The sequence below is a fragment of the Hippichthys cyanospilos genome, chromosome 8 (assembly GCF_059441005.1).
Source record: "Hippichthys cyanospilos isolate Australia breed blue-spotted pipefish chromosome 8, RoL_Hcya_1.0, whole genome shotgun sequence".
Lineage (NCBI taxonomy): Eukaryota > Metazoa > Chordata > Actinopteri > Syngnathiformes > Syngnathidae > Hippichthys > Hippichthys cyanospilos.
Window position 1 is genome coordinate 404,643 of NC_142376.1, and position 23,093 is coordinate 427,735.

At 49.4% G+C, this 23,093-nt stretch overlaps 2 protein-coding genes and 1 long non-coding RNA gene across 6 annotated transcripts; 2 read left to right on the forward strand and 1 right to left on the reverse strand.

The window, feature by feature from the left end:
• Positions 1 to 31: 31 nt before the first annotated feature.
• On the forward strand, positions 32 to 1,682 carry rps27a (ribosomal protein S27a). The gene is made up of 6 exons (XM_088420749.1): positions 32 to 93; positions 205 to 269; positions 571 to 625; positions 831 to 916; positions 1,300 to 1,431; positions 1,495 to 1,682. The coding sequence occupies exons 2-6, from the start codon at positions 222 to 224 to the stop codon at positions 1,642 to 1,644; spliced, it is 471 nt and encodes a 156-aa protein (XP_088276875.1). The 5' UTR covers positions 32 to 93; positions 205 to 221; the 3' UTR covers positions 1,645 to 1,682.
• A 623-nt stretch (positions 1,683 to 2,305) lies between these two features.
• Positions 2,306 to 22,312, reverse strand: bmpr1aa (bone morphogenetic protein receptor type 1Aa). Of its 4 annotated transcripts, none has more exons than XM_088420747.1 (13): positions 21,767 to 22,310; positions 16,577 to 16,650; positions 10,526 to 10,777; positions 7,087 to 7,249; positions 6,919 to 7,021; positions 6,748 to 6,847; positions 6,594 to 6,678; positions 6,303 to 6,438; positions 6,010 to 6,202; positions 5,644 to 5,941; positions 5,389 to 5,564; positions 4,264 to 4,394; positions 2,306 to 4,162 (listed from the first exon to the last, which is right to left on the reverse strand). In XM_088420747.1, the coding sequence occupies exons 3-13, from the start codon at positions 10,590 to 10,592 to the stop codon at positions 4,037 to 4,039; spliced, it is 1,578 nt and encodes a 525-aa protein (XP_088276873.1). In that variant the 5' UTR covers positions 10,593 to 10,777; positions 16,577 to 16,650; positions 21,767 to 22,310; the 3' UTR covers positions 2,306 to 4,036. The 4 variants fall into 4 exon arrangements, with proteins under 4 accessions (XP_088276873.1, XP_088276872.1, XP_088276871.1 ...); XM_088420746.1 differs by having other exon boundaries at positions 6,594 to 6,681; positions 21,767 to 21,981; XM_088420745.1 differs by having other exon boundaries at positions 6,594 to 6,847; positions 21,767 to 22,312.
• LOC148419725 (uncharacterized) lies at positions 13,130 to 19,491 on the forward strand. The gene is made up of 3 exons (XR_015866311.1): positions 13,130 to 13,339; positions 17,233 to 17,324; positions 18,807 to 19,491. It is a non-coding gene; the product is annotated as an uncharacterized LOC148419725 (long non-coding RNA).
• Positions 22,313 to 23,093: the final 781 nt, after the last annotated feature.

Below are 23,093 nucleotides of genomic sequence, written 5' to 3' on the forward strand. Positions count from 1 at the left end.
GCATCGTCACGAGCTCCCAGCCCGTGTAAAGTGCATTAGAAAACCCCGCGCCGGGAGCGGAAGGCCCTCTTTTCTGCTGCTCCGCCATTTGAGGTGAGCCGAAAGGAACATGGCGCTCCCGGTTTAGTGGCGTTTTCTTTTCAAATCGCAACATTTAACCGCAAGCACGCCGGCGCAAATCTGTCTCGTGTTTGTTTGGTGCAGGTGGATTGAGCGCCAGGATGCAGATTTTCGTTAAAACCCTCACGGGGAAGACTATAACCCTCGAGGTGAGCGACTAGGCGTCCACGTTTCGAATGTCCGTCTTTCCTTTCCCACACCCCCCAAAAACTAACAAAAAAAATAAAACGACCTTAACTCTGTGTCACTATATACTTTAAGATGCTTTTAATGTAGATTAACAGCACTATATAGCGCAGTCGGCGAGGTTCTGGAGCGTGTTCCGCAAAGCTATCCGCTAGCCCAACACTCAAAACACGTGCAACTCGACTTCAAATGACACAAGTGGACTGTTGGTTTTCTTGGTTTCCCTGTCCAAAGTGAACGACGCGTTGTTGTCCCCTGGAACAGGTCGAGCCCTCGGACACCATCGAGAATGTCAAGGCCAAAATCCAAGACAAAGAGGGTACGTTCGTCCCTACGCTTCTCGCATCAGTTCACTCACTCGGCCGGGAAGTAAATTTGCCTTCCAGTAAAAGCGCCGTGTTTGTACGGCATCTTTCTTGTACCATCGGTTGTAGCGCACGTACTTGCCGGCCCCAAAGCTGCGCCGAGTTTTCATCGGTGATCTTCTTGTTTTGCCGAGCCATTGATTGGAGTTTTGCGTGCAGGGATCCCTCCTGACCAGCAGAGGCTGATCTTCGCCGGCAAGCAGCTGGAAGACGGCCGCACTCTCTCGGACTACAACATCCAAAAGGTGAGGCGCGGCAGAAATCGCCAAAAAAAGATAAAGGGCTTTCGCGCCTTCCCTTACACATGTACCTTTGTCACATGCGACTGGTCGAGGTATCCGCCCAGTGTTTAGATGATGTTCGGAGTATTTGTTTTCTCCCGTGAGATTCTGACAGCGTTTTGGTCCAAGGGATGGCACGTTCCTTCCTGCTTGTGTGATAACAAAGCAGAGGCCGGCGCCATCTGGGAGAATTTTCAGCTCCCTTGTCTTTTTAATGCATCGGTTTTGGCGTAAACATGAAAGGATCGCACAGAATACCACACGGGGGTTAAAGCAGGACCCGGCCCTAATTGAAGTTTGCCTCTTCTCTCGCGACTTCGAAACATCGTGATTTTTTGCGTTTGTAGGAGTCGACCTTGCACTTGGTGCTGAGGCTGCGCGGCGGCGCCAAGAAGAGGAAGAAGAAGTCGTACACCACCCCAAAGAAGAACAAACACAAGAGGAAGAAGGTCAAGCTCGCCGTGCTCAAGTACTACAAGGTAAGCGCCGGCGCCTCGCCGCGTCCTCTGTTCCCGCTGACGCCCGCCGCTCGCTTGGGGCAGGTGGACGAGAACGGCAAGATCCACCGTCTTCGGCGCGAGTGCCCGGCGGACGAGTGCGGCGCCGGCGTCTTCATGGCCAGCCACTTTGACCGCCATTACTGCGGCAAGTGTTGCCTCACGTACTGCTTCAACAAGCCCGAGGACAAGTAGGCGCACGGACCTTCAATAAAAAACTAAAGTCAAGCGCCTGAACGTTTCTCGCTCATTTTTCTGCGGCGGCGCGCGTCCCGTGACCGCTTTTCGCCATTGGTGCAGCGGGACGCGCTCGAGACCGACCGCCTTGTCCATTTTACGGCCTCGAAAGTCTACTTGAGGTCTCGTCGAATCCGTTTGAATGAAGTGGTCGACAATTGCTTTTAGCTAAAACGTTCGTCCGTTAAGCCGATTCGTCCAAGACTTCCGTTTCGCGCACGCGCCGGCACAGGCTTAATGTGGGTCGCGTCGATGTACTCGCGTCCGATTTAGCGCGGTGGTGACCAGAACATCGCTACTTATTTCCCATTAGTCCAAAAGATGGGCCGTTTTTAAAGCATTAGTTGCAGACCTCAGCTTAGAGATGAGTAATTTTATTTTTGTTAAAAAAAATGTGAAAATAAGTATCTTATATTCATGAAACTTTGAAAATGATTTTGTGGCCTCTGTGTACGATCTTGCACTGCGTAGTGTACACGCCAAAATTCTCAAGGGCCGAACCGCGTCAGTAAATATTCAGTCCAGCAGGGGGCGCCGTGACCAAGTCAATACGTTCTAGGGAAGCGACCAACGAGATTGGCAACTTCGTCTTCCCCCCCCCCAAGTGAATGTACAACAGTTGTCGGCTACTAAAAATAAGCTTATTTACTTAAAATCGTTACACTGGACAGAAGGGATACACGTTTTGTTTCCTTGGTAAACTCAATAAGGCACAAATGAACAACATTTCTATAGGGCTTCCTCGAATAGAAGAAAAGACAAGTCACTCGGGCGGTACACTTACAAAAAAAAAAAAAAAAAACAATCGGCGAAAAAACGTCTTTAGCGTAGCCTGGCACGAGGAAGCCTCCGTGAAAGCGAGCCACTTTTGTCGGGTACAAGACAGGAACATTTGTGAACCTCGCTTCACTTCAACGTTGGCGACGTTGACGTTCCCGCTGATTTAAGTTAAAACTCACAAAACATTCACAAGAGTCCGGTTGGACGTATGAAAGCTCAGTGGGAGGAGCCAAAGGAAGGGCGAGCGATTCCGTTTCGCATCGAAAGTGCGCCGCTGCTCATGTGACGTCACGTCTCGGGATCGACAGAGGAGTTGACAAAGAAAGCGTCGATCCCATCTAACGGCTAGAACGGGGTGTCAAAGGCACGGCTAGAACGGGGGTGTCAAAGGCACGGCGCGCGGGCTGCTTCTGGCCCGCAAATGGGTAGAAGCTTGCCCGTGAGATGAGCAGAACCTTGTTTTCAACAAATGAAAAACCTGCAATATTTTAGGATTAATAGTGACGTTGCACAAGTGCTATTTTGGACAGTCTTCGAAAAAGAATCCATTTGAAGCCGTTGTTTTAAAGATGTATAAATACATCCCGTGATTTAATTTTTAAGCAAGCGTGAACCCTGTGCTAAAGGAACAGAACTAACAGGAATCATTTGGATTCAGATTTTTTTTGAAACCAGCAAACTAGATGGGGGGTTTAAACGTAAATGGTAACGTGGCTACGCTTTGTTTTCTTTTCAGGGAAACGTTGACAATGAGCCGCTTGCTCGTATCTTAAGCCTCAGCTAACTCGCTTTGCTGGCACAAAGCATTTTTTTAAACACGTTGGATAACTTTGGCAAATTAAGCCAACGTTAGCATCCACCATGTATAAACAATTATACAGCTTATTTGTTGAGGGGAAAAAAAAAAAAAAAGTGTTATGTAGCTGACGTGAGCCGCAAACAACACGGCTACAACCAGAGGAACGCACCAAAAATAAATACGGTCTTAAGAATCAACTAAAATGGGAAAATGGGGTTTTTGGAGGACACTGAGCCTTTCCAGTTGGAAAGTCCTTCGGCTGCCCAAACATCACGCTGGAGAGCGCGTCTGCCAGTGTGTTGGGGGTGGCGGAGTGGGTGCCATTGGTTTGTTCCAAAAGGAGGGGGGGGGGGGGGGGGGGGGGGTAAAATTCCTGTAAAGAACCTGTAAAATTCTTATTTTGTGCGAGTTACAGTTCAACTCGACTTTCCCGGTCTGATAGGCTCCACCCACTGAGGCCTGCCTCCACCAATGAGGGTGCTTGTGGCAATGAGCAGCTCTGCCCCCCCCCCCCCCCTTTTTTTAAACAAACGAACAAACAAACAGGGTGTGTGGGCGGGGCAGGACGGTCCGCGTCTCCATTCCGACGCCTTCGCCGTCTCCCCGCGGCGGAGACGTTTTCCAAGAGCAACACGAAGAAATCCCAAAAGATGGCATAGTTTTCGGTGGGGCGGGAAGCGGACGAGGCGGACGGGAAGCGGCCTGCGTTGCTTTCACAGAAAGCGTGACGGGAGGAAGGTGAGAAGAACGGCCCGGGTCGCGGTTTGCGCTTCAGATTTTGATGTCCTGAGACTCCACCATCTTGGCCAGCGTCTTCTTCACCCTCAAGATGGTGAGGCGGGAGGCGGGGCTCGCCGACCAGCATTCGCACATCAGCTTCAGCACGGCGCGCAGACACTGCAAAAGGGCCAGGGGGCCGCGCGTGAGGCGGCGCGTGAGGCGGCGCGTGAGGCGGCGCGGGCCCGGGGCGCCGCGCGTGAGGCGGCGCGCGCTCTAACCTCGTCGCCGTTCCACCGATTGGACACGGTGGGGCGCAGGCCCTTGACGCACACCACCTCCAACATGTCCTCGTAGGACGGGTCCGAGGGCACCGCGTCGTAATACGGGAGCTGGCACTCCTCCGCCATACCTGCGCGCGCAGGGCTCGCCAATTTAGTTTGTTCATGTGTGACGGCGGCGCCTCTACTTACAAAATCCGGGGGTCATTTCATCATGTGAATCCTTCATAAATAAAGCCGCTTTTTACACGTAGATTGCCCGATCTATTCCGAGCCCCCCATAAATGCGGCTAAAACCTTTCAATGAATATTATTCAACTATAAAAAGGCATCAAAATGGTTACCCCTAACCCTCAAAATGTTACAATGACATTAGTGCAGAATAATCAATATATATCGTGCAAAGAACGACGAAAACGATCCTAAAGCCTTCAAGTGAGTGAATCATGTTACTTTGTAGCGGATGAGAACATGCATGCAGTTCACTTGTTTGCCTAAGGGTGGTGCTGATGGCTCGGTGACGAGTGACACCTTTTTCATCCCGTCTGACATTTCCAGAGATCCAGGAATGAAGTCCACAGGAGCGATGATGTTTATTTCTTGATTATTTTGAGCGTGTAAGTTTACTTCAGGTGAATTTGGGGTCACGCGAAGGGCTTCCTGCGTGAAGTCATTGCTAAAGTGCTAAGAACGCAAACGTCAGACGCCGCAGTCCAAGGCGGTGTGTTGCATATGCCTTTCGAAGGGAATATTCAATGTTAGCCGTAGCCGATGTCAAGCCGATGTTTGTAAGTTCTACTTCTTGTCCTTTCACCCTTCGGGGCCGGGCACGGCGAATCGACCGCACCCGTTCGGGCCTGCCGGCACGCGCTTGCTCCTTGGCTTCTTTTCCGCACTCTCCATTGCTCTTATAAAAACGCATCACAAACTCGTAACAAGTACATTAGACATCCGGGTCGTAATACTGTATTAGAGTCACGGCGGCGTCTGCCGACAATGTCGCCCTCCGCATCTTGAATTCTCTGCCGTTCCTAGCGACGGACGTTTTTGCGCTTTCGCTAAGCTGAAAAGAGGCCTTCCTAAGTAGAGGTAGCGCCGTACCGCCTTTCCAAAGGAAGTTTTTACCTCCGGTGGCGCAGCGCCTGGCCATCTCCCAGACCACCAAGCCGTAGCTGTACATGTCGGCCATGAGGTAGGCCTGGAACTGGTTCTTCTTCAGGCTCTCGTCCAGAACCTCGGGCGCCATGTAGCGCCGCGTGCCCATCCGCGCGCTCAGGGGCACGTCCACCTCGTTGGTGTCGCTGCGGTAACGCAAAAGACGTCAGACGGCGGCCGGGCCGGGCCGGGCCGGGCCGGGCCGGGCCGGGACGCGAGCCCGACCTGTTGAACTTGACGGCCAGTCCCAGGTCGGCGATGCAGCAGGCGCCGTTCTTCTTGATGAGGATGTTCTTGCTCTTGAGGTCCCGGTGGGCGATGGCGGGCTTGCCCTGCGTGCCGTAGATCTGCGTGTGGAGGTGGCACAGGCCGCAGGCGGCCGAGTACGCCAGGCGCAGAAGCGTGGCCGTGTCCAGCGTGGCCGTCTTCAGGAAGTCGTACAGCGAGCCGTTCTCGTGGTAGTCGCTGATGAGGAACAGCTGCGTGAAGGCGCCCGTGCCCTTGATGTCCGCCGCGATGAAACCTGAACGGCGACAAAAGATGAGGTCGTACGCCGCGGGGGCGTCCTCTCAGGCGCGCGCGCGTATTCACCGAGGATGTTGTCGTGTCTCATCAGGACGGTCTGGTAGATTTCGGTCTCTCGAAACCAGCTGGCCTCCTCTCGCGTGAAGAACACTTTGACGGCCACCTTCTCGCCTCGCCACCGACCCAGCCACACCTCGCCGTAACGGCCTTTGCCGATCTGTCGCACCATCTGGATCTGCTTGGCGATGGTCCGCTGAACCTTCGGGTTGGAAAGGAATAATAACGGGGAAAAAAAGCGAGACACAAACAAGTCCGTGAGTTGTAGTGCGTGCGGCGCCGGTGCGGCGCCGCGCCCTTACCAGCAGGGGGAGCCCGGAGCCGCTGCCAGAGCTCTGGGATTGGTGGATGAGGTCTTTGAGAGACTCCCCGGCAGGGATGAACACTTCCTGTTCCACGTCCTTGTGGTAGCGCTGACGCTCGCTCTGCCACTTGTACCTGACGTGCGCACGGAGCATACGAAAAGAAGCTCGTCCCCACCTTTCAGCCATGGCGAATTTGCTCACGCCACGGCACGATTTCACGTCGCGTTAGTGTTGAAGAACTCCGGGATATCAAGGCTTTGCCCATCTCTACTAATCAATGTTGAGTACCTGTAGTAGCAGACCACGGTGACGCAAATGAGCGTGCAGCAGCACACCGTCATGGAGATGAGGAAGGCCAACCAGTGGGGGCTGCCTTCTGAAAATAAACAAGGCGGAGGCGGGTCACGAGCGACGCTAGCGGCGGCGCGACGACAAACGGTACCCGAAGGAGCCTGCGGGGGCAGCGTGGGCTGCAGGTCTCGGTTGCAGAAGTCGGTAGCGCAGCACTCGATGGTCCTCCTGGTCTGAGCGTTGGGCGAGTCCTGTCCGGCCAGAGCAAGCCATCGGCTTCCGCTCGGGCCGGCTCTGTGCGGGCGCGCGCGCGGGTGCGTACCTTGCACTGGAAGTGCGAGCCTTCATACTTCATGCATCCGGACGTGAGGACGGCCTCGCCGTGCTCGTCCTCCTCGATAATGGCGAAGCACTGGCCGTTGGTCCTGAGGAAGGACGCTCGGACTCGGGACCGGCTTTGGACAAGCGTCCCGACGAGGGGGCGACTCACCGGCAGGTGTTGTTGCTGGCGTCCTCGGGACAGTGGCCCGAGCAGTAGCAGCTGAGGAAGCGAGCGGCGTCCTCCGGGGCCACGGTGGAGTCGTCTCCGGGCCTCCTGGCCTCCGCTTTCACGCCCGTGCCTTGGAGGACGTGGTCCGGGTTCTGACCCGCAGCTGCCAACGGCAAACCGAAGCGCACCGTGACACGGACGCCTGCGAAACATTCCGCCTTTCAAAGGTGTCCTCTTGAAAGCGGACCTCGACCCGAAGTTTTTCGAGACCCTGGTATGCTCTGTGTCTTTTAGTGCCGTGGATGAGGATTCCCGTATTTTCCCGCAAAAGGGCCGACGCCTAACGAAGGCTGAGGACGGGGGGATATCAGTACTTAATCCGCATTCCACAAAAACCATATTAATCATAACTAGTGGGGTTGTCCCAAACGCATTATAGCAAAATAAACATTTGGTGCTTGACTTCCATTTTAAGGCCGCCACGTTGTATTCGATAGTATCGTGACGTCATAATGCGGAGCAAACGAGCCGACCGGCGTTATCGGCCGGCCGCATTCCTCTTTTATCAGCGTGTGGACACGTGACCCGACTCGGGCTATTTATAAACGCATCCCAGATAAACTTTTCCCAGCTGTTGTTCCCTCTTGACATCTCAGTGAGAGGGCAGTGGGGGGGGAGACATTTGCGTTAATATTTTCCCGTGAGACGGAAAAGGAAAGGAAAGGAGCGCCTTGATGCGTCTTATCAGTTCTTGTTCTCCTTGCTTATCTCATTCCTTCTCCGATCTGCCCTTTTCTCCACCTTGTGCGTGGCGCATTCCAGCCTGCCGTGGTCGCGGCAGCAGCTCTCAAAAGCGCTGACATGTCTGGACTTGAAGCACACACACTTGGAACTGCCCTATCGGCAGGGAAATGCTCGCAAGAGTACAAACGTCCCCTCACCCCAGAGTAAAAAAAAAAAAAAAAAATAATAATCCACCACTCAGACAATGAAATGAGGTTCCATCTTAGAGAACCTGCATGAGAGCGACAAAGTCTCGTAACCCCCCAAATATAAGACGCATATGTAAATAAGACGCAGCCTTAATTCTGGAGCCAAATTCGGATATTTTCGAGGATAGCGTATATAAGACGCACCAACGCCTTGGCAACAATGTCAAAACTACTGTAGAGCAAAAGAGAAGAATTCTCATCTTGAGTAAACTCTTCCCCAGCGTGACGTTGAATGCGCTCCGAGCCGTTGTTTTTCCTTTTCCTCGCGACGCGGGTTCAAGTTCATTTGAGCATGAATTCCCCACGTTGAGCAGCATCTGTTTTTCACCGAGTTTACGATTGTGTGTGTATATGCAAAACGCACACACACAAAGCAATTACTAAATGAGTCAAATAGAATACCTTTCCGCGGTCTCTAACCGGCACGCTCTTCATGGAATCACCCGGAGACATCGTAACGGTTTCTTCTCGGTTTTAGTAATGTTCGCGTGTGGGTTCGGACGCCGGTTCGGTCTGCCCGCTTGTTCTATTGAAAATAATGCCACAACGACCTCAGCTAACACGAGCTGCCGTTAGCCGCGACGGGCACTCGATGCTAACAACTACCTGACGTCCCCCTCTCTGAATAATTACGGGTGCGGGGGTCGACCTTTAAGCGAGGTTGACTTGTACGCTGAGAAATACGATAGTTCAAACTTCAAAATGTTGAACATAATTTGAAACATTTCTTTTTTTCCCCCAGTAAAACGCGCCAGTGACACGTGTTGTGTTTTGGCGAGTCCCATCAATTTTAAAAGCCTCATTGAGAATACACGGAGAAGAAAAAAGAAGTAGAGAAAGTGTGTGTGTGCACGCACGCACGCACACGTGCTTGACTGCACGTCAGTCAGAGTGGAGACTGAGGTCTGGCAGAGAGCACGCTGGGTAACGGGAGTCTTAAAGTCACAGCGTCGCTCGCACACACGCCGCATATTTCCATGAAGCTGGACTCTACTACAAAAAGATAAATATTTAGAAGTGGGGGTTCGGTTGAAATGAAAGGATTCTCTCAACAGTGTTTGATCGCAATCATTTTTTTGCCCCACCAATGTTTTTGTTCTCGTTCTAATCCACACATCCAAACAGATGAAATAAATACTTGACGGCTTCGAGTACCACAAAAAGAGGTCCGTGCTATGTGTGACTTGTTTTGAAGAATCCTAAACAACAAAAGAATTTGAATACTATCTAGGAGAAAGTCTATAAATGACGGTTGTCCAGAGAGAAATTCGAGAGTTTAAAATGTAGCGCTCTACTTCAGTTTTGGAGTGTATGGAGTATGTATACGGTGGACTACTTTTCTTTACTCTATGATCGATCGAGGCTCGGAGACGCAAGCAACATTTACGGTTGCTCCCAAACCGTAGGACAGCTCAATCTCAATTGGGATTTTCCGCCAAAACGAAGGGAAAAAAAGAATAAAAGAACACAAAGTCTGCTGCGAGTTTGACACGTGTGCCGTAAATAAATCAAGTCGACTAAACAGAGGAGGTTTGCTTGGTAGTCTTTCTGGAGCGCGCGCAAAGGCAATCTATGGGCATGTGCGGCTTGTGCAGAGGGGAAACCCGCCCCCTTCAAGGGGCAAACGTGTCTCCGGAGGGACAGAGGGATATTTCCGGAGAACAATGAATGTTTGGAGCTTTTAGCGCCGCCACGGCCCGCGGCGTGTCATACAGGAAACGCTTCATGTGCAAAAAGGAAACCGGAGCGGCAACAATCGGCCCAACAGCTTCCTGCAGCGCTCGGCAGGAGAAAGTGCGCCGGGTCGACAGCGGCCGCAGAAAATGTCCGCAGAGGCGCCGTTTCGACACGCTTTTCTCATTCGGACGGAGAAGAAGACTGTGCATCGGCTAAACATCTGAAGAAAAATATCAAATAACTTCTGCGTAGCGTACATTTTTGGAAGCACAAGGCAGGCGCGCCTGATTACTCCGCGCGATACTGTTAAAGAGGTGGCACTAGATTGCACTATTACGGGAGGTCTTGCAACGCCACGGAACTTGCTAAAAATAAAGGCGGTAAAATTGCTGGACAATCTGGTGACCAGTGCCAAATGATGGAACAAAGCCAGCCAATGGGAGCTAGCAAAAGTACATTGATTCATTGCTTGGTCTGCAACTAAATGGCTTGTTACATTTCGCAGCATCGGAAACACCGTATGCACCGTTCGCATCGGGTCTGACCGCGGCGTTAAGACTGCATTTCCCACCATTCTTAGGCACAGAAGCAGCAAGCGGCTGCGGCTACGGCAGGACGAAAATATCTTGGCCTGCTAGCGCTTTAGCTGCAGACGGATCAGAAAGAGAATGTCAACACGGCAGGGAATAGGAAGGGACTTGAGCGAAAGAGGACAAACTGAAAGGTCCGCGTCCATACTTAAGCTGGATTCTTGAGAAAATTCCACATACCTTCTGCCCGGAGGACCATCAGCAGCGCGGTGGCGGCGACGGCCAGGCGCAACAGGAGACCTCCCATTATGCGAGGCGACTGGACGGACGCTCGGGCGGGCCGGTGCGGCGCCAGGAGAGGCGGGACGGACGCTCCCGCCGGTCCCGGTGCAACTCTGGGGTCCGGGGGGCTTCACGGCCAATCTTTGCTCGTCTGCTATCACAATATGAGAAGCGGCTCCTCTGACTCGCTGGCTCTTTGGACCCGGAACGCTGACAACACACAACGTTCATATTTGGATCAGAAGTGAAAATCGTTTGTGACCCTTTCAAACTGGCACCAACGGCTGGCTCCATTTTCAAAAACCTAGAAAATGACCAAAACGCCTCTTCAAACATAACTAGAAAGTAAAACGGCATGTCTCCCAAGTTCCATGTCGTCGAGGTTAAAAGGACAATGCGTAAGATTGAGAGCGTTTTTCATAACGGACAGCGGGAGGTGCTGCGTTCACCATAGTCCGTAGCTATATAGGAGCCTCTGGAGGAGTGCCACCCCCATCTAATATCATTTCACGAGAACTAGACCCACCGTACACACTGTTGCTCCTTAAGAACAAGTTTTTGAAATTTATAATCATTTAAATCATTCCTTTTTAATGAAAAGCGCTCTAAATCTTACACACTCTCCGTTGAAAGTGGCTCGAGGAGCTTGATGCTAAAACGTTCGCTTCAAAGCTAAATGGTCCGGCTTCCAGGTCGGGGTCCGGGGGGGGGGGGCAGTGTCCAGCCAGCGCCTGTCACTTTCCATTTGCCAGGGCGGGACAAAAAGGTCGGAACTGTGACCCACTTTTCACACACTTTTGTCTTGGGGCGGTCCCAACGAGTGTGCATGCGGGCGCATATGTGCGAGTGTTCTCACTTTTCAGAGAACATCAAGCGAGCGTCCTCGCGACGTGCATTTGTTTGGGTGCGCGAGTGAACCAGAAGGCGGTGAGATAAGACGGACCGGCGCAAAACTAACACACCCAGAGGCCAGATCAAGGAAGGAGCGAGCCGCCGAACAGGAAGCCGGCGACAGGTCTCACGGCCTTCGCTCGACCTCCGCCGTTCACCCGTCCTATGTCCGCTTCCCTTTGAAAACAGGAGCATGACGTCACGCGTGCTTGCGTAGTCCCCTACGTGAGCGAGGCGCTCAAGACTCAGCGGCTGCGAGTCGCACAAGTCCGGCCACGTCAAACGCTCGCTGCGTCAACAAAGTCAAATAAAAGCGACGAGCTCTCCCTGAACCCAGACGAGAGCACGGGTGTGGAACTCCGGTCCTCGAGGGCCGGTATCCTGGTTGTTTTCAAGCCCTCTCTCTCAAACACTCCCGATTCAAATGATTAGGATCGTTTTCGAGCTGCTGCGGAGCTTGCTCACAAGCTCCTAATTGGAATCAGTTGGGTTGGGGAGAGAAAACCAGAAAACGTGCAGGATACTGGCCCTTGAAGACTGGAGCCCCCGAACATATTGGTCGGTATGAAAGGAGCCATTGTTGCGTGGAGCCACCTGTACGCCATATAGAGCAGCCTTATAAGCGGGCATCCAGCCATGACCACCACGCCCACATCCTGCTCAAAGACTCGCCGGCGTTCCAAAACGAGCCTTTGTTGGTAGATTTGCTGTTGACCTGAACAACTTGACGTACACTAACAACGCAAAAACTTAAACAAACAAACAACAAAGGCCATACATACTGTACATAATAACGGCCATTTTTTCAAAACCCCCACGGTGAGAGGGTGTGGCGTGGAGCTCCAGACATCAATAATCGGAGCCTAATGCCAGTCCACTTCCTGCTCTGGAAGAAAAGCGGCAGTCCAAACAAACGAGGCCAAGGCAGACCGCTCGCGCACTGCACAAATAATGGCGTAAATGACCGTGATTGGGAACTTGGCGACGGTTGGAACCGAATTCACTGAGGTGTTAGAAACCAGGAACCATCTCAGCCGATGTCCTTCAATAGAAAAAAGACAATTCCGTTTGTCACTTCATACTAGGGATGTTCGATGCCGCATCCTGATACCGGGATGAGCAATCAATTCTGCAGTCACTGATACCAGCAGTTCAATTGATACCTAAAACATTGGCCCCAAAAGCAGGCAAGATTTTCAAAAGAGGCCGGTCGATGTATAACCCAACAAACAGTAAGAACATTTTCTTAAAGGGACAATGTGTAAGATTGAGAGCGATTTTCATTACTGACAGCAGGGGCCGCTGCATTTGCCATCGTCCGCAACGTATAAGAGACGGGGGCGGTCTCCGGAGGAGTGCCACCCCCCATCTAACATCATTTCATAATAACTCGACCCGCCGTACATAAGGTTGGTCGTTAAGAACACATTTATTTGCAGTTTTTGAAATGCGTAACCATTTAATTCATTCCCTTCTTAAGAAAAAGGCCCTAAATCTTACACATCGTCCCTTTAAAGGCTTCAAGAAATGGTCGATGCTTCGTTCTTCTCAATTCTAGTCCCCGATCGTTAAACGGCCTCCGCTTTCCCCTTCACCTGGCGGGCGGCGGCGCCGGCCCTGCCGACATGCCTTTCGGGGCCTGGGAGACTGCAGGCCAGACTCAGTGGCTCCGCCGCCATTGTTTGCCGGGCCACTCTGCGCGCCTCATCCGCGCGCGGCCGGAGATTACCATAAGAATAGCCGCCATCTCCCGGCCTCCTCACCGGCACCTCGCCAGCTAATCCAATCCTCAAGCCGTTCTTGGGGAATCAAGCCCGTTCTCCGCACGCTCCGAGTACTTGGCGAAAAAGCCTCGCGTGATTTGGGATCATCGGAAAGCAGGTAAAGCGCCGATCAGCTTCGGTACAAGAAAAGATTTAAAAATAGCCATCGTCAAAGCAAGTCCAACTCTGGGGCAAGCTCTCTTGTCTATTCCGTGTAATATGGATTAGATCCCGTCATTCTGGAAAAAGCAACTAAATCTGCAAAAACTACAGTTGCAATCCTTTTATAACCTAATTTGAACAATGGGGGTAGAGTGTACCCCCACCGATATGCTCAAATTCAAATTCCTGAGGAAATTGTGTGCGTTCCATCCGCGTATGCCATTTCCAGTCAAAACGGCCCTGTGAGGTCAACCTTTAAGAGACAGCGCCTAAGACTTAGGCCGTTTTTCGTGACGGACAGCAGGGGTTGCTGCCTTTACCATCGTCCATACGGCAAACACGGCCGTCGTGTAATATAACGAGACCTATGAGTGTTTTTAAAAGGTACTGTTGGTCTTTAAGAACACATTCATTTGCGAGTTTTTGAAAATTACAACCATTTAATTTATTCCTTTTAATGCAAATCTTACACAGTGTCCCTTTAAAAGATGACTTTCTTTCCATGCACTGATGTGAATCTAAACGAGGTATTGGAAAAGGCACAAAAAGTGGACGGGTGTCTTTCAGCGATCATGCATTAGCCAACCTCCACCGGGGGCCATCGGGTCCCGTGTGCGTGTGGAGTGAGCGCGTCGGTGTCCAACAAATCTAATCTAAAAGTGCCTTGCCGAGCAGAAGCGGCCATCCATTCTCTTAACGTGGCTGGGTGTATTTAACGAGCGTGATCGCCATAGGAACAGCTCTGTCCGTCACGGGCACAGAGTTGTCTTTGTCCTCCAGTGCGGCTGTAAAACAAAGCCGCACACGCCATAAAGCAAGCGATACCATCATAAATGGCCCGCGCCGGCCGGAGAGTAAAATGCTCGCGCCAGGCTCAGACAACATGAACGCCCGTTTGTTGCTGCTCGGATTCCTCCTGCGTTTATCTATATATTGTAATTCCCCAAATATAAGAAACTTTTTTCCCCCCAAAATGAAGGCCAAAAGTATGGGTCTGTCCTACAAACGCTAATTTAGAATTTTATGGGTTTTTTTTGTTTTTTTTACACCATTTGAGCTGTTAGCCACGTAAGATGAGTTTTGATAGATGTGCATTTTTATATCGGCCCTATTTTTACCTCCAATTATTCCCGTAAGGGGACGAGCTCGAGAGGGGACGTCAGGTAGTTGTTAGCGTCAAGTGCCTGTCGCAGCTAACAGCAAATCGTGAGAGCTGAGGTTGTTACAGCGTTACTTTCAATAAAAGAAGCGGGCGGACCGAACCGACGTCCGGGTCCCTCCTTGTTCACGCACAGGAATATTACTAAGACCGAGGGGATGGTGTAAAAGTTGCGACGTCTCCAGCCTTCTACGCCGTCACATAGAAGATACCAGAATTTGGCTCAAATTAAAGGGTGCGTCTTACATTTGGGGAATTACGCTAGTTTTTCATTTCCCCATTATCTTCACTTGGGTCGCAGAATGTTCCTCCCTTACTACATTAAAAAAAAAAAAAAAAAACCTGTAATGAAAAATGGATGAGAGTATGACTTGAGAAGAAACAGCCACGAGACATGACTGTATTCCAAGCCTCTCTTTCGTTCACCCACGCCCCTTAAAAACTCAAGACGTCGTTGCGCTATTCTCTCAAATTGTCCATTCCACAGCAGATTTAAGGAGGAATATTCCACACTTTGGGTGTCAGCTGAGCTACTGTACTGTACGATGACACCGATATGGAGGCCGGACGCGCCAAAGTAAAATATCGCTAATTGCAGGCGGCACGTTACACGTCGCTGCGTGGACGTGACCAGCGAGCAGGCCGCGCCAGGAGTAGCCGAATGGTTTGGTCCGCCGAGGCCTCGGAAGCTCGCGCCGAGCCAAAGTCAACAGCGCGCACCGCTCGGTGGTCCTTTTGTGAGCGTGTGAGAGAGATTAAAAATTAAAACATTAAAAATGTGTATAGCAACATTGCAGATTTTATAAGCCCAAAAGGAAAATGTGTACAGCAGTCCCGCAGATTTGATAAGAAATGACCAATTCATATATGCAAGTCTACAGTTCGACGAAAGCGAATGGCGAATTTGACCGTAAAAGTTTGTAACATACTCCTCACGATAAGTGGAACTCCGCTGCCGTTTTATTTCATACAAGCCCAGATTCTCTCAAACATTTGATGTTGAATGGTTGAATCCTACTTGTCTTTTTCATAAATTGCGTTCAGCCCTCCAAGAGCTTTCTAAAACCTACTCCCGCCTACAAAAAGGTACGAGCGGGATCACAGAACAGTAAATATGCACAAAAACGACCGCATCATCACATTCCATCATTCATCTCGACGTTCCTGCTTCAGATCTTTTCATGAGCGACTGACATACTTTGATACTGAATCATCTCTGCTTGCATGCACAAGCTAAAGAAAGGCGCGCGAGTGTGTGCGCGGCGCGGCGCGGCGCGGCGCTGCGGGACATATGGGAGTGATTTGGAGAGCGGACGGTGCTGCCTCTGAAGGGCTTTGGGTATGTTTAGAGTCAGAACGTGGACTCAAGTTCCACTCCATGCCTTGTTAAATGTATCCCTCGCGATCGGCGATTGACACGAAAGAACCCGTGAGCCCGTTTCAGCTCGGTCGCTAACCCCAAAAGCGGCAAACAGTCTTTCTGGTGAGATCGCGTGTGGAAATCCCCGCACGAATGGAAGCAAAGCACGAAAATAACAACGTGCTCTCGTCAAAGGAAGCACCAGCCGCCATCTTCAATTGTGCGCGCGATGCTTCGAACAGAAACACGCGCGCAAAGTGCTCCTGCTGGCCGGTGTAAATCAAAACAGACAATTCGTAAAATGAGCCAGTCGGAGGCTGTAATGAATAAGGCAGGAAGCCTCCTGATTGGCCGGCCCTGACATCATTGCAGGGATCGCGGGTTAATCTCATGATGGGGGTGGGGGGCTGCACGGTGTGTATTAAAGTGACCACACACACACAAAAAGAAAAAAAAAAAAAAAACTTACAGATGTGTGTGTGTTGGGGGCTGGTCAAGCCATTAAATGCATACAATTTAAGATGGCGGCTCATGCTTTCATATTTGACGCGAGCTTATGATGTCATTGCGCACAAGTCGACAACATGATTGCGAGAGATGAGTTTGTGTGCAGCGTGTGCGCATTTGTTATTTGTTGATTTTGGCATATAGACGATACTATTTAAAGCACCTACCTGAGCGCTGTCTGCTTACGTGTAGCATGTTGCAGCAAGGCTCCATGTGAGAAGTGGGGTCACATCAGAGGCAACTGTGGGGAGGGAAGCAGAAAAAAACAAGACGGAGTCACGCTTTCCTCAACATGCCATGACTGTGCTCTTTGTCCACCACCGAGATTTTGTTTTCGACGTCAACATGAAAAAAAAATCAATCGATCAATCAACAGCGCCAAGTTACTTGCTGCTCTATGACGAATTCAGGATAGAGATAGGTGGGCGCCATTTTGTTTTTATATGTACACACGACACCAAAAAGAGTGACATTGCTCTCACTCACGGAGACTCGCGGTGGGACACAATCCAGACAAGTGCCAGGCAACGTGTGTGTTATTGTCTGTGTGTTATTCCTTGTGGGGAGTTGAGACGCGAGCACAGACGTTCTAAGATACTTTAGTTACAATATCATAAGATATCCAGTTCTTTCTTCAATATTTCAGAAGTCATTTAGTCGTCATTTCTTAAAATATTCAAGTTTTTTTTTTGTTTTTGTTTCACTGTTACACTCCATCTTTTGGCAGCCAGTTCTTTGTGTTTTTAACATCACGTGATGGTAAAAAATTGCCATTTGCACAACTCCTCGCGGCGGTTGTTCCACCGGCTTGTATCTTCTGCAGGCGCGGAAAGAGAAAAGGCGGCAAAGCGGCGACGCCGGACGAAGCCGGGAGAAAGCGGAGAAACCAGTCGTTGCCTCGCAAAGCCGTCTGAGGTATGCGGGCCGGGAGGGGAAATGCGCACGCGCAAAGCTAGCGGAGCGGCCGGCCGACAGCTGAGCCGGCGCTTGAGCTCGCGGTCACGTGACGTCTCTTTGGCCCGTGTCACTTTCAACAACCGGCGCGGACTTTGGGCTCCTTTTGCAAAAACCGCAAAATAGCACACGCACTCAAGCCACACAACTGCACTTGGCCACTTTGTGTGCAAACCCCCTTCATTAATAGGCAATCAGAAAGGAAGAAGAAAACGTATGCTTGCGGGAAGCACGATCTGAAGAACGGGGGAAAAAAATACCTCCATGACATTTAAATACTCTTTAGATCGATGCCAAGACCAATCAAGCGTTGGAAAGAATATCATTGTGAGTCAATTAAATATCAAACTTATGTTTTGAATCCAACAGCAATCAAAAACAATATTCTGTATTGTTGATATAAAAAGCGCTTCTGGATTTACTTGATTCAAAAAGTGTGGCCTGCGCTCTACGAGGGTTTTGAGTTGACGAATCGCGCCCAATCAAACGCGTTGGACCCTTAAAGCCAAAGAGGACGAAACGTGACTACATTTCACACTCCCGAAATGCCCAAGTGGCGGTCACATGACCGCCACAGCAAGGTCAGTAAGCCGCCAGTGTGGCCAGCGCGCCTGAATTATTCATGGCGCGGCGGTATTTAAAGTCTCGATCGATAACGTTAAAAGTCAACATGGACGCAGCTTCCGCCCGACGGCGTCGCAATTGCATTTCGTCTTCGGGTCGGGAGCCAAATGAGGGAGGGGGGCGGCTACATTTTCCTTGGGAAAGAAGAGACAAAGCTATTGATCAAATACATTGACAGCCTTGAGATACGCTCGCTTCTGTACGGACTTTTTACTTGGCGTTTAAAAAAGAAAGAAAAACAAAGCAAATTTTGACATTCCCATTTGAAATGAATGCAGCATGAGATTCTGCTGCCGGTTTCTTTTCACTGTTGGTGATACAATTTCCAATGAACGGGTAGCGTTGCCGCTGTTACCGCAAACATTTGTTTTTTTTCTAGCAACACGGCGACAACTGTTCTTCGCTATATATAAAGTGACCATGAGTGTTGATAGTGATTTCTATGACAGGCAGGGTGTAGTTGGATGTGTCCAACAAGGTCCAGTCAGTGAAGAGCACACTCCACGGAACATTGACGTGATAAGGACCGGGGAGAAATAGGTGCTTTTTAGCTTGTTTTGGAAAACGATCCCTAAACACAAGGAGGCCCCGAAGAGGGAATTTGCCAGCGCAAATTTTTCATCCGTTCCCCACCTATTTGCACTTTCCGATCCGATCCCTCGTTTATTTGAGGGAATGTTTAAGGCCGATGAAGGAGCCGATTATTTGTCTACTGCAGCACACCCCCACCAACCACGCACCATTTGAGAGATTTGCAGGAGGAGGGAGGAGGCGCGGCACGGCGTGTTTTGCTCCCCGGCTCAGCCACTCTGTCTCCAGGTTCCTCTGGGAGGGGGGAGGAAACGGGGAGGAAAGCAGACAGAGGAGAGTGCTGGAGATGTGAAACCCGATCCGTCCCCCCCTCCTCCTCGGGCCGCTGGCGCGCCACATCGCCGTAGCGCCTCCAGACCGGCGCGTAATGCGATCCTGCCGCGGGGAAGGCTCGCCAAGGAGGAAAAAAAAAAAACGGGAAGAACTCCCTAAGACCGACGCCCAGAGAGGCGGCGGGGAAACGACTAAAAGCATGACACGAGGAAAAGGAAAAGTCTTGTTTGTATACGGTGGCAAAGTCTTAGCATCATTAGCACGCGCCCATCCAAACGTAGCAGTCACGCCGGGAAAACTATTGGAAATAAAGCAATTAACCGCATTGAAACGTTTATTTGCCTAAATACCGAAAGCTGTCGCGACTCATTTGACGGCGCGCTTCTTCTGATGCGGCCATGCAGCAAAGCAATGCGGCGAGTGAAGTTCACTTTCTGTGAGGCCCTTAAGTGTCAAAAATGTACTGAAAAGGTTTTCGGCGAGGAAAAAAAGTTGTCTGTAACGCGATCCAAGTTGTTGTATTCACCGTACTGTAACAGTCATTTTCTCAGAGGATTAAGAATGCGTGCCGCTCGACTTTTTGTCAATTTGTGCTTCTACACCATTTGTGTCAACATCTTTATGGCTCTCAATGCAAGCTGTTCGCATGTCTTTCCGTATTTCTTGCATTAAAGATAAAGTATTAGGGTGTAATTGTCTGACCTTATTTTGACATTTTAAAATAAAGATAACAACATGCAACACATTTTGCATCAAAACAATGGAAAAGGCGCCACGCGTCATGCTTCACACATTTGGAATACATCTACTGCATTTGAATTGATTTGACTTTTGTTGATGTTCCCTTTGTTTGCAGAACAGCACAAGTCAGCTCATGACGTAGTTCACGCGTACGCTCACAAGCAAAAAGATTCTTTATTTAGAAATACATTTTTTGCGCATGTGTGCTCTTCATGGAATGTGCAGCTGTCCGACATATTGCCCCAACTACAATTCTTCACTTACTCGTGTGCCCCCTAAAGCGTTCGTAGGAAACAGCTTGCATTATTGTTATCGTTTTGATGCCAGGATCAAACTGAAGTTGTTCATTTGAGGCAGTAGAAGAACAATTTTGGGGGCGTTTCTTGACCAATTCGCTTTTGTTTTATTTAGCCTCCCATTTGCAAGATTTCCAAGACGATTGCAAACGTCGGCTTTAACTTTGGAAAGCCCCATTTTTGGCGAATTTCTGATCGCTGATACTGACAAACCAGTTACCGAATCATTATTATTTCACGTGAATTTTGAATGTCACATTTTTTCGTAATCAGATGAAAATTAATCGTGAAACTCATCAGCAAATTCGCAGCTAATTTAAAATAATCGTTTGTTGCAGCTGCTACACCCTTATAACGTTACATGCTTAAAACATACAACTCGCAACAGTGCTATCTAATGCTAATCGGCGCACAATGTCCGCTAACCTTCCGGCTTTGACGTTACAGTGCTTGGAAGGGAACCTTTTGCTCTAGAACAAAAGTGTCAAACTCCGGTTGGCGGGGGCCGGTACACTGCATGTTTTCGAACCCTCCCTCTCAAGCACACCCGATTCAAATAATTAAGAGTGTTTTCAAGATCCCGTGGAGCTTGCTAAAAGGCTAATCGTTTGAATCGGGTGCGTTTGGGAGAGAAAAACGGAAACCATGCAGGATGCCGGCCCTGGAGGACTGGCGTCGGACATCTTTGCTCGAAAACTTGCCTCAGAATACCTGATCACATGACTGGCTGAGAAACTTTAGGCAGGTTGCAGTTGTTTAAAATAAGCCCCACTATTGGTCATTGGTCGCACCGGGAGCCAATCACGTGTCTCGTAGGAGTGCCCGCCTCCCTCATGAAACTCACAGGGGCTGTCGACAACAGAGCAGCACAGCATCCCTTACTGAGATTTCTTTTGTAAGAAATTGGAATTTCAAGCCTAAACTCTGATAGTTTTGTGTTTGGTCAGCTACTGGCATTACTCTCATCAGAATACTCTAATATAACCGCGGCTCTTCATGAGACGACAGCCAAACGGATGGGAACGGGAAGGAACAAAAGTTTCGGTTACTCTAGAAGATTTAATCATTTAAGATTAAATATGGGTACTGCAGTAATATTTGTCTTAAATTTGTGAAGCATAAATACTTTTCACGTTAATAAAATTCAAGCGCCCACATACACATGCATGAAAATCATGTCACTCTAAATCCAATCCAGCAGCTTGATACTGCAGAAAATGGATTTGGATATGTGAAAAAAATTGAAATCGCCTGATTTAGTTAAGCTCGTGTTAGAGGACAAGCTAACATTGCGTCAAATCACGTTTGCTAGATAGGCATGGGGAACGTGCACAAGTTTCGAGATAATGATAAAGCCTTTGTGATTGGAGGAGGAGAAGACACCCCAAGTTTGGCTAAACGTTAGCTAGCTGAGGAATGCGGCTAAAGGCTTCGCTCAATTCGACCTCATCGGAAAAACATGCTAATTGATTGGTACATACACTGAGCATAGGCTCGGGGAGACATTCTCGGGGAACCGAAAGAACTAAGACTGAATAGGTGCAAAGCAGAGAAAAAAAAGTTGAAAGAAACTTTGTTTTTCCACGACGGCGACCGAAGGGATCCGTCTAGCACCTGGCAAACAGCACCCAGGAAAACGCGTTCCCCGAGCGACCTCAACGTGATTTGGTGTATTTCTTTTTTTCCCCCCTCATCAAATACTTACCGGGGGGGTAGTTAACTTGTTAATGGACGAAAGGTGGACATTCAGCAGACAAACGGGCGCACTGAGTAAGAGGTCAGAAAGACGTGGGCGCTTCTCTCGATTTCGCTTCAGCAAATAGACGGCGCCCACAAGTCGAAGTTCAGGGGGAAAAAGTTGACGATTGTCGTTCTTACCTTTTTTCGTGGCGTGTCATCGAAGACCTATTCCCTCGCCGGCGCTTGCTTTTTTAGAAGGTGGCGGCGTTTTCTGCCACTTGATAGAAATCCCAAATGTCCGAAAGATGAAAAAAGTCCCCAACGTGTGCGCTTTTCCAGCAACAAGCCTTCGATTGACGCCGCCGTTGCTTCTTGCTCGTTCGCTGACTGAGGAGCGCGAGCGCGAGCGCGAGCGCGCGCTTCTAGTGTGGCACGAATACACTTCCGTATCGTATTATTTATTACCGCAAAAACAGCATTCCGCCATTTATTCGGGATTTCTTCGAGCGATCTGAATGAACGCGAAAAAGATACAGTGGAAAAAAAAGGAGCAATCTTGACCACGAGAGGGTCTTTTGCAGTTGAAAGCAACATTGACTCTGGGAAGACTAAAAAAAATGACACGGAACTTAGCCGAGACGTTTGACAACAATTTGTGAGTCAAAGCTCCAAAATTTCCCAGCTGCATCCGAAGGCAACATTTCGATGCTTCGGGTTTCCATTTGCAAATACACGAAATAGACTCCAATAGTGTCTGCTACAACCTCAAGATTGAAAAGAAATTCGATCGTTATTCAAGAATTTGTTGGAGGGAAGCTACAAAATTCCCTAGCTGCACTTGAAGGCGACACATGGACGCTGGGAATACAGCAAGAGGCGTTTTCGATTTCCATTTGCAAACAATCACACGAAATAGACTCAAACTTCAAAATCAACTCAGCCGACACGTTGGTCAAGAATTTCTGAACAGAATGCTCCAAAATTTCCTAGCCGCACCCAAATGCAACACATTGACTGTGGGAAGACACATAAAGACGTTTTAGACTTCCACTTGCAAACAAACACACGAAATGGACTCAACTTGATTGTGTTTAAACCTAAAAAATGTCAAGAAACTCAACGGAGATGTTTGTCAACAAATTTGTAAGGGAGAAGCAAAGCTACGAAATTCCATAGCCGCACCTAAAGGCGGCACTTTCACACTGGGAATACAGTAGAGCAAGAGATGTTTTAGATTTACGTTTGCAAACAAACACAATAGATGTAACTACCTGCTCCAACCTCAAAAATGACAAGAAAGTCAATCGAAAGCAGTATTAATATTTGGTTATGTTTGGCCTTAATATTGTTATTTCTATTCATTTTTAAGAGTATTAATATTTGGTTTTGTGAAGCATTATTATTATTTATTTTCATTTTTTATCGTCACGATCCCAGATGATATAATAAAACGTGTGTAATATAATAATAAAATCGTTCACGTTGAAACATCTCTGCGCTCGTCCTACTTTTTGTTCCAAACTGA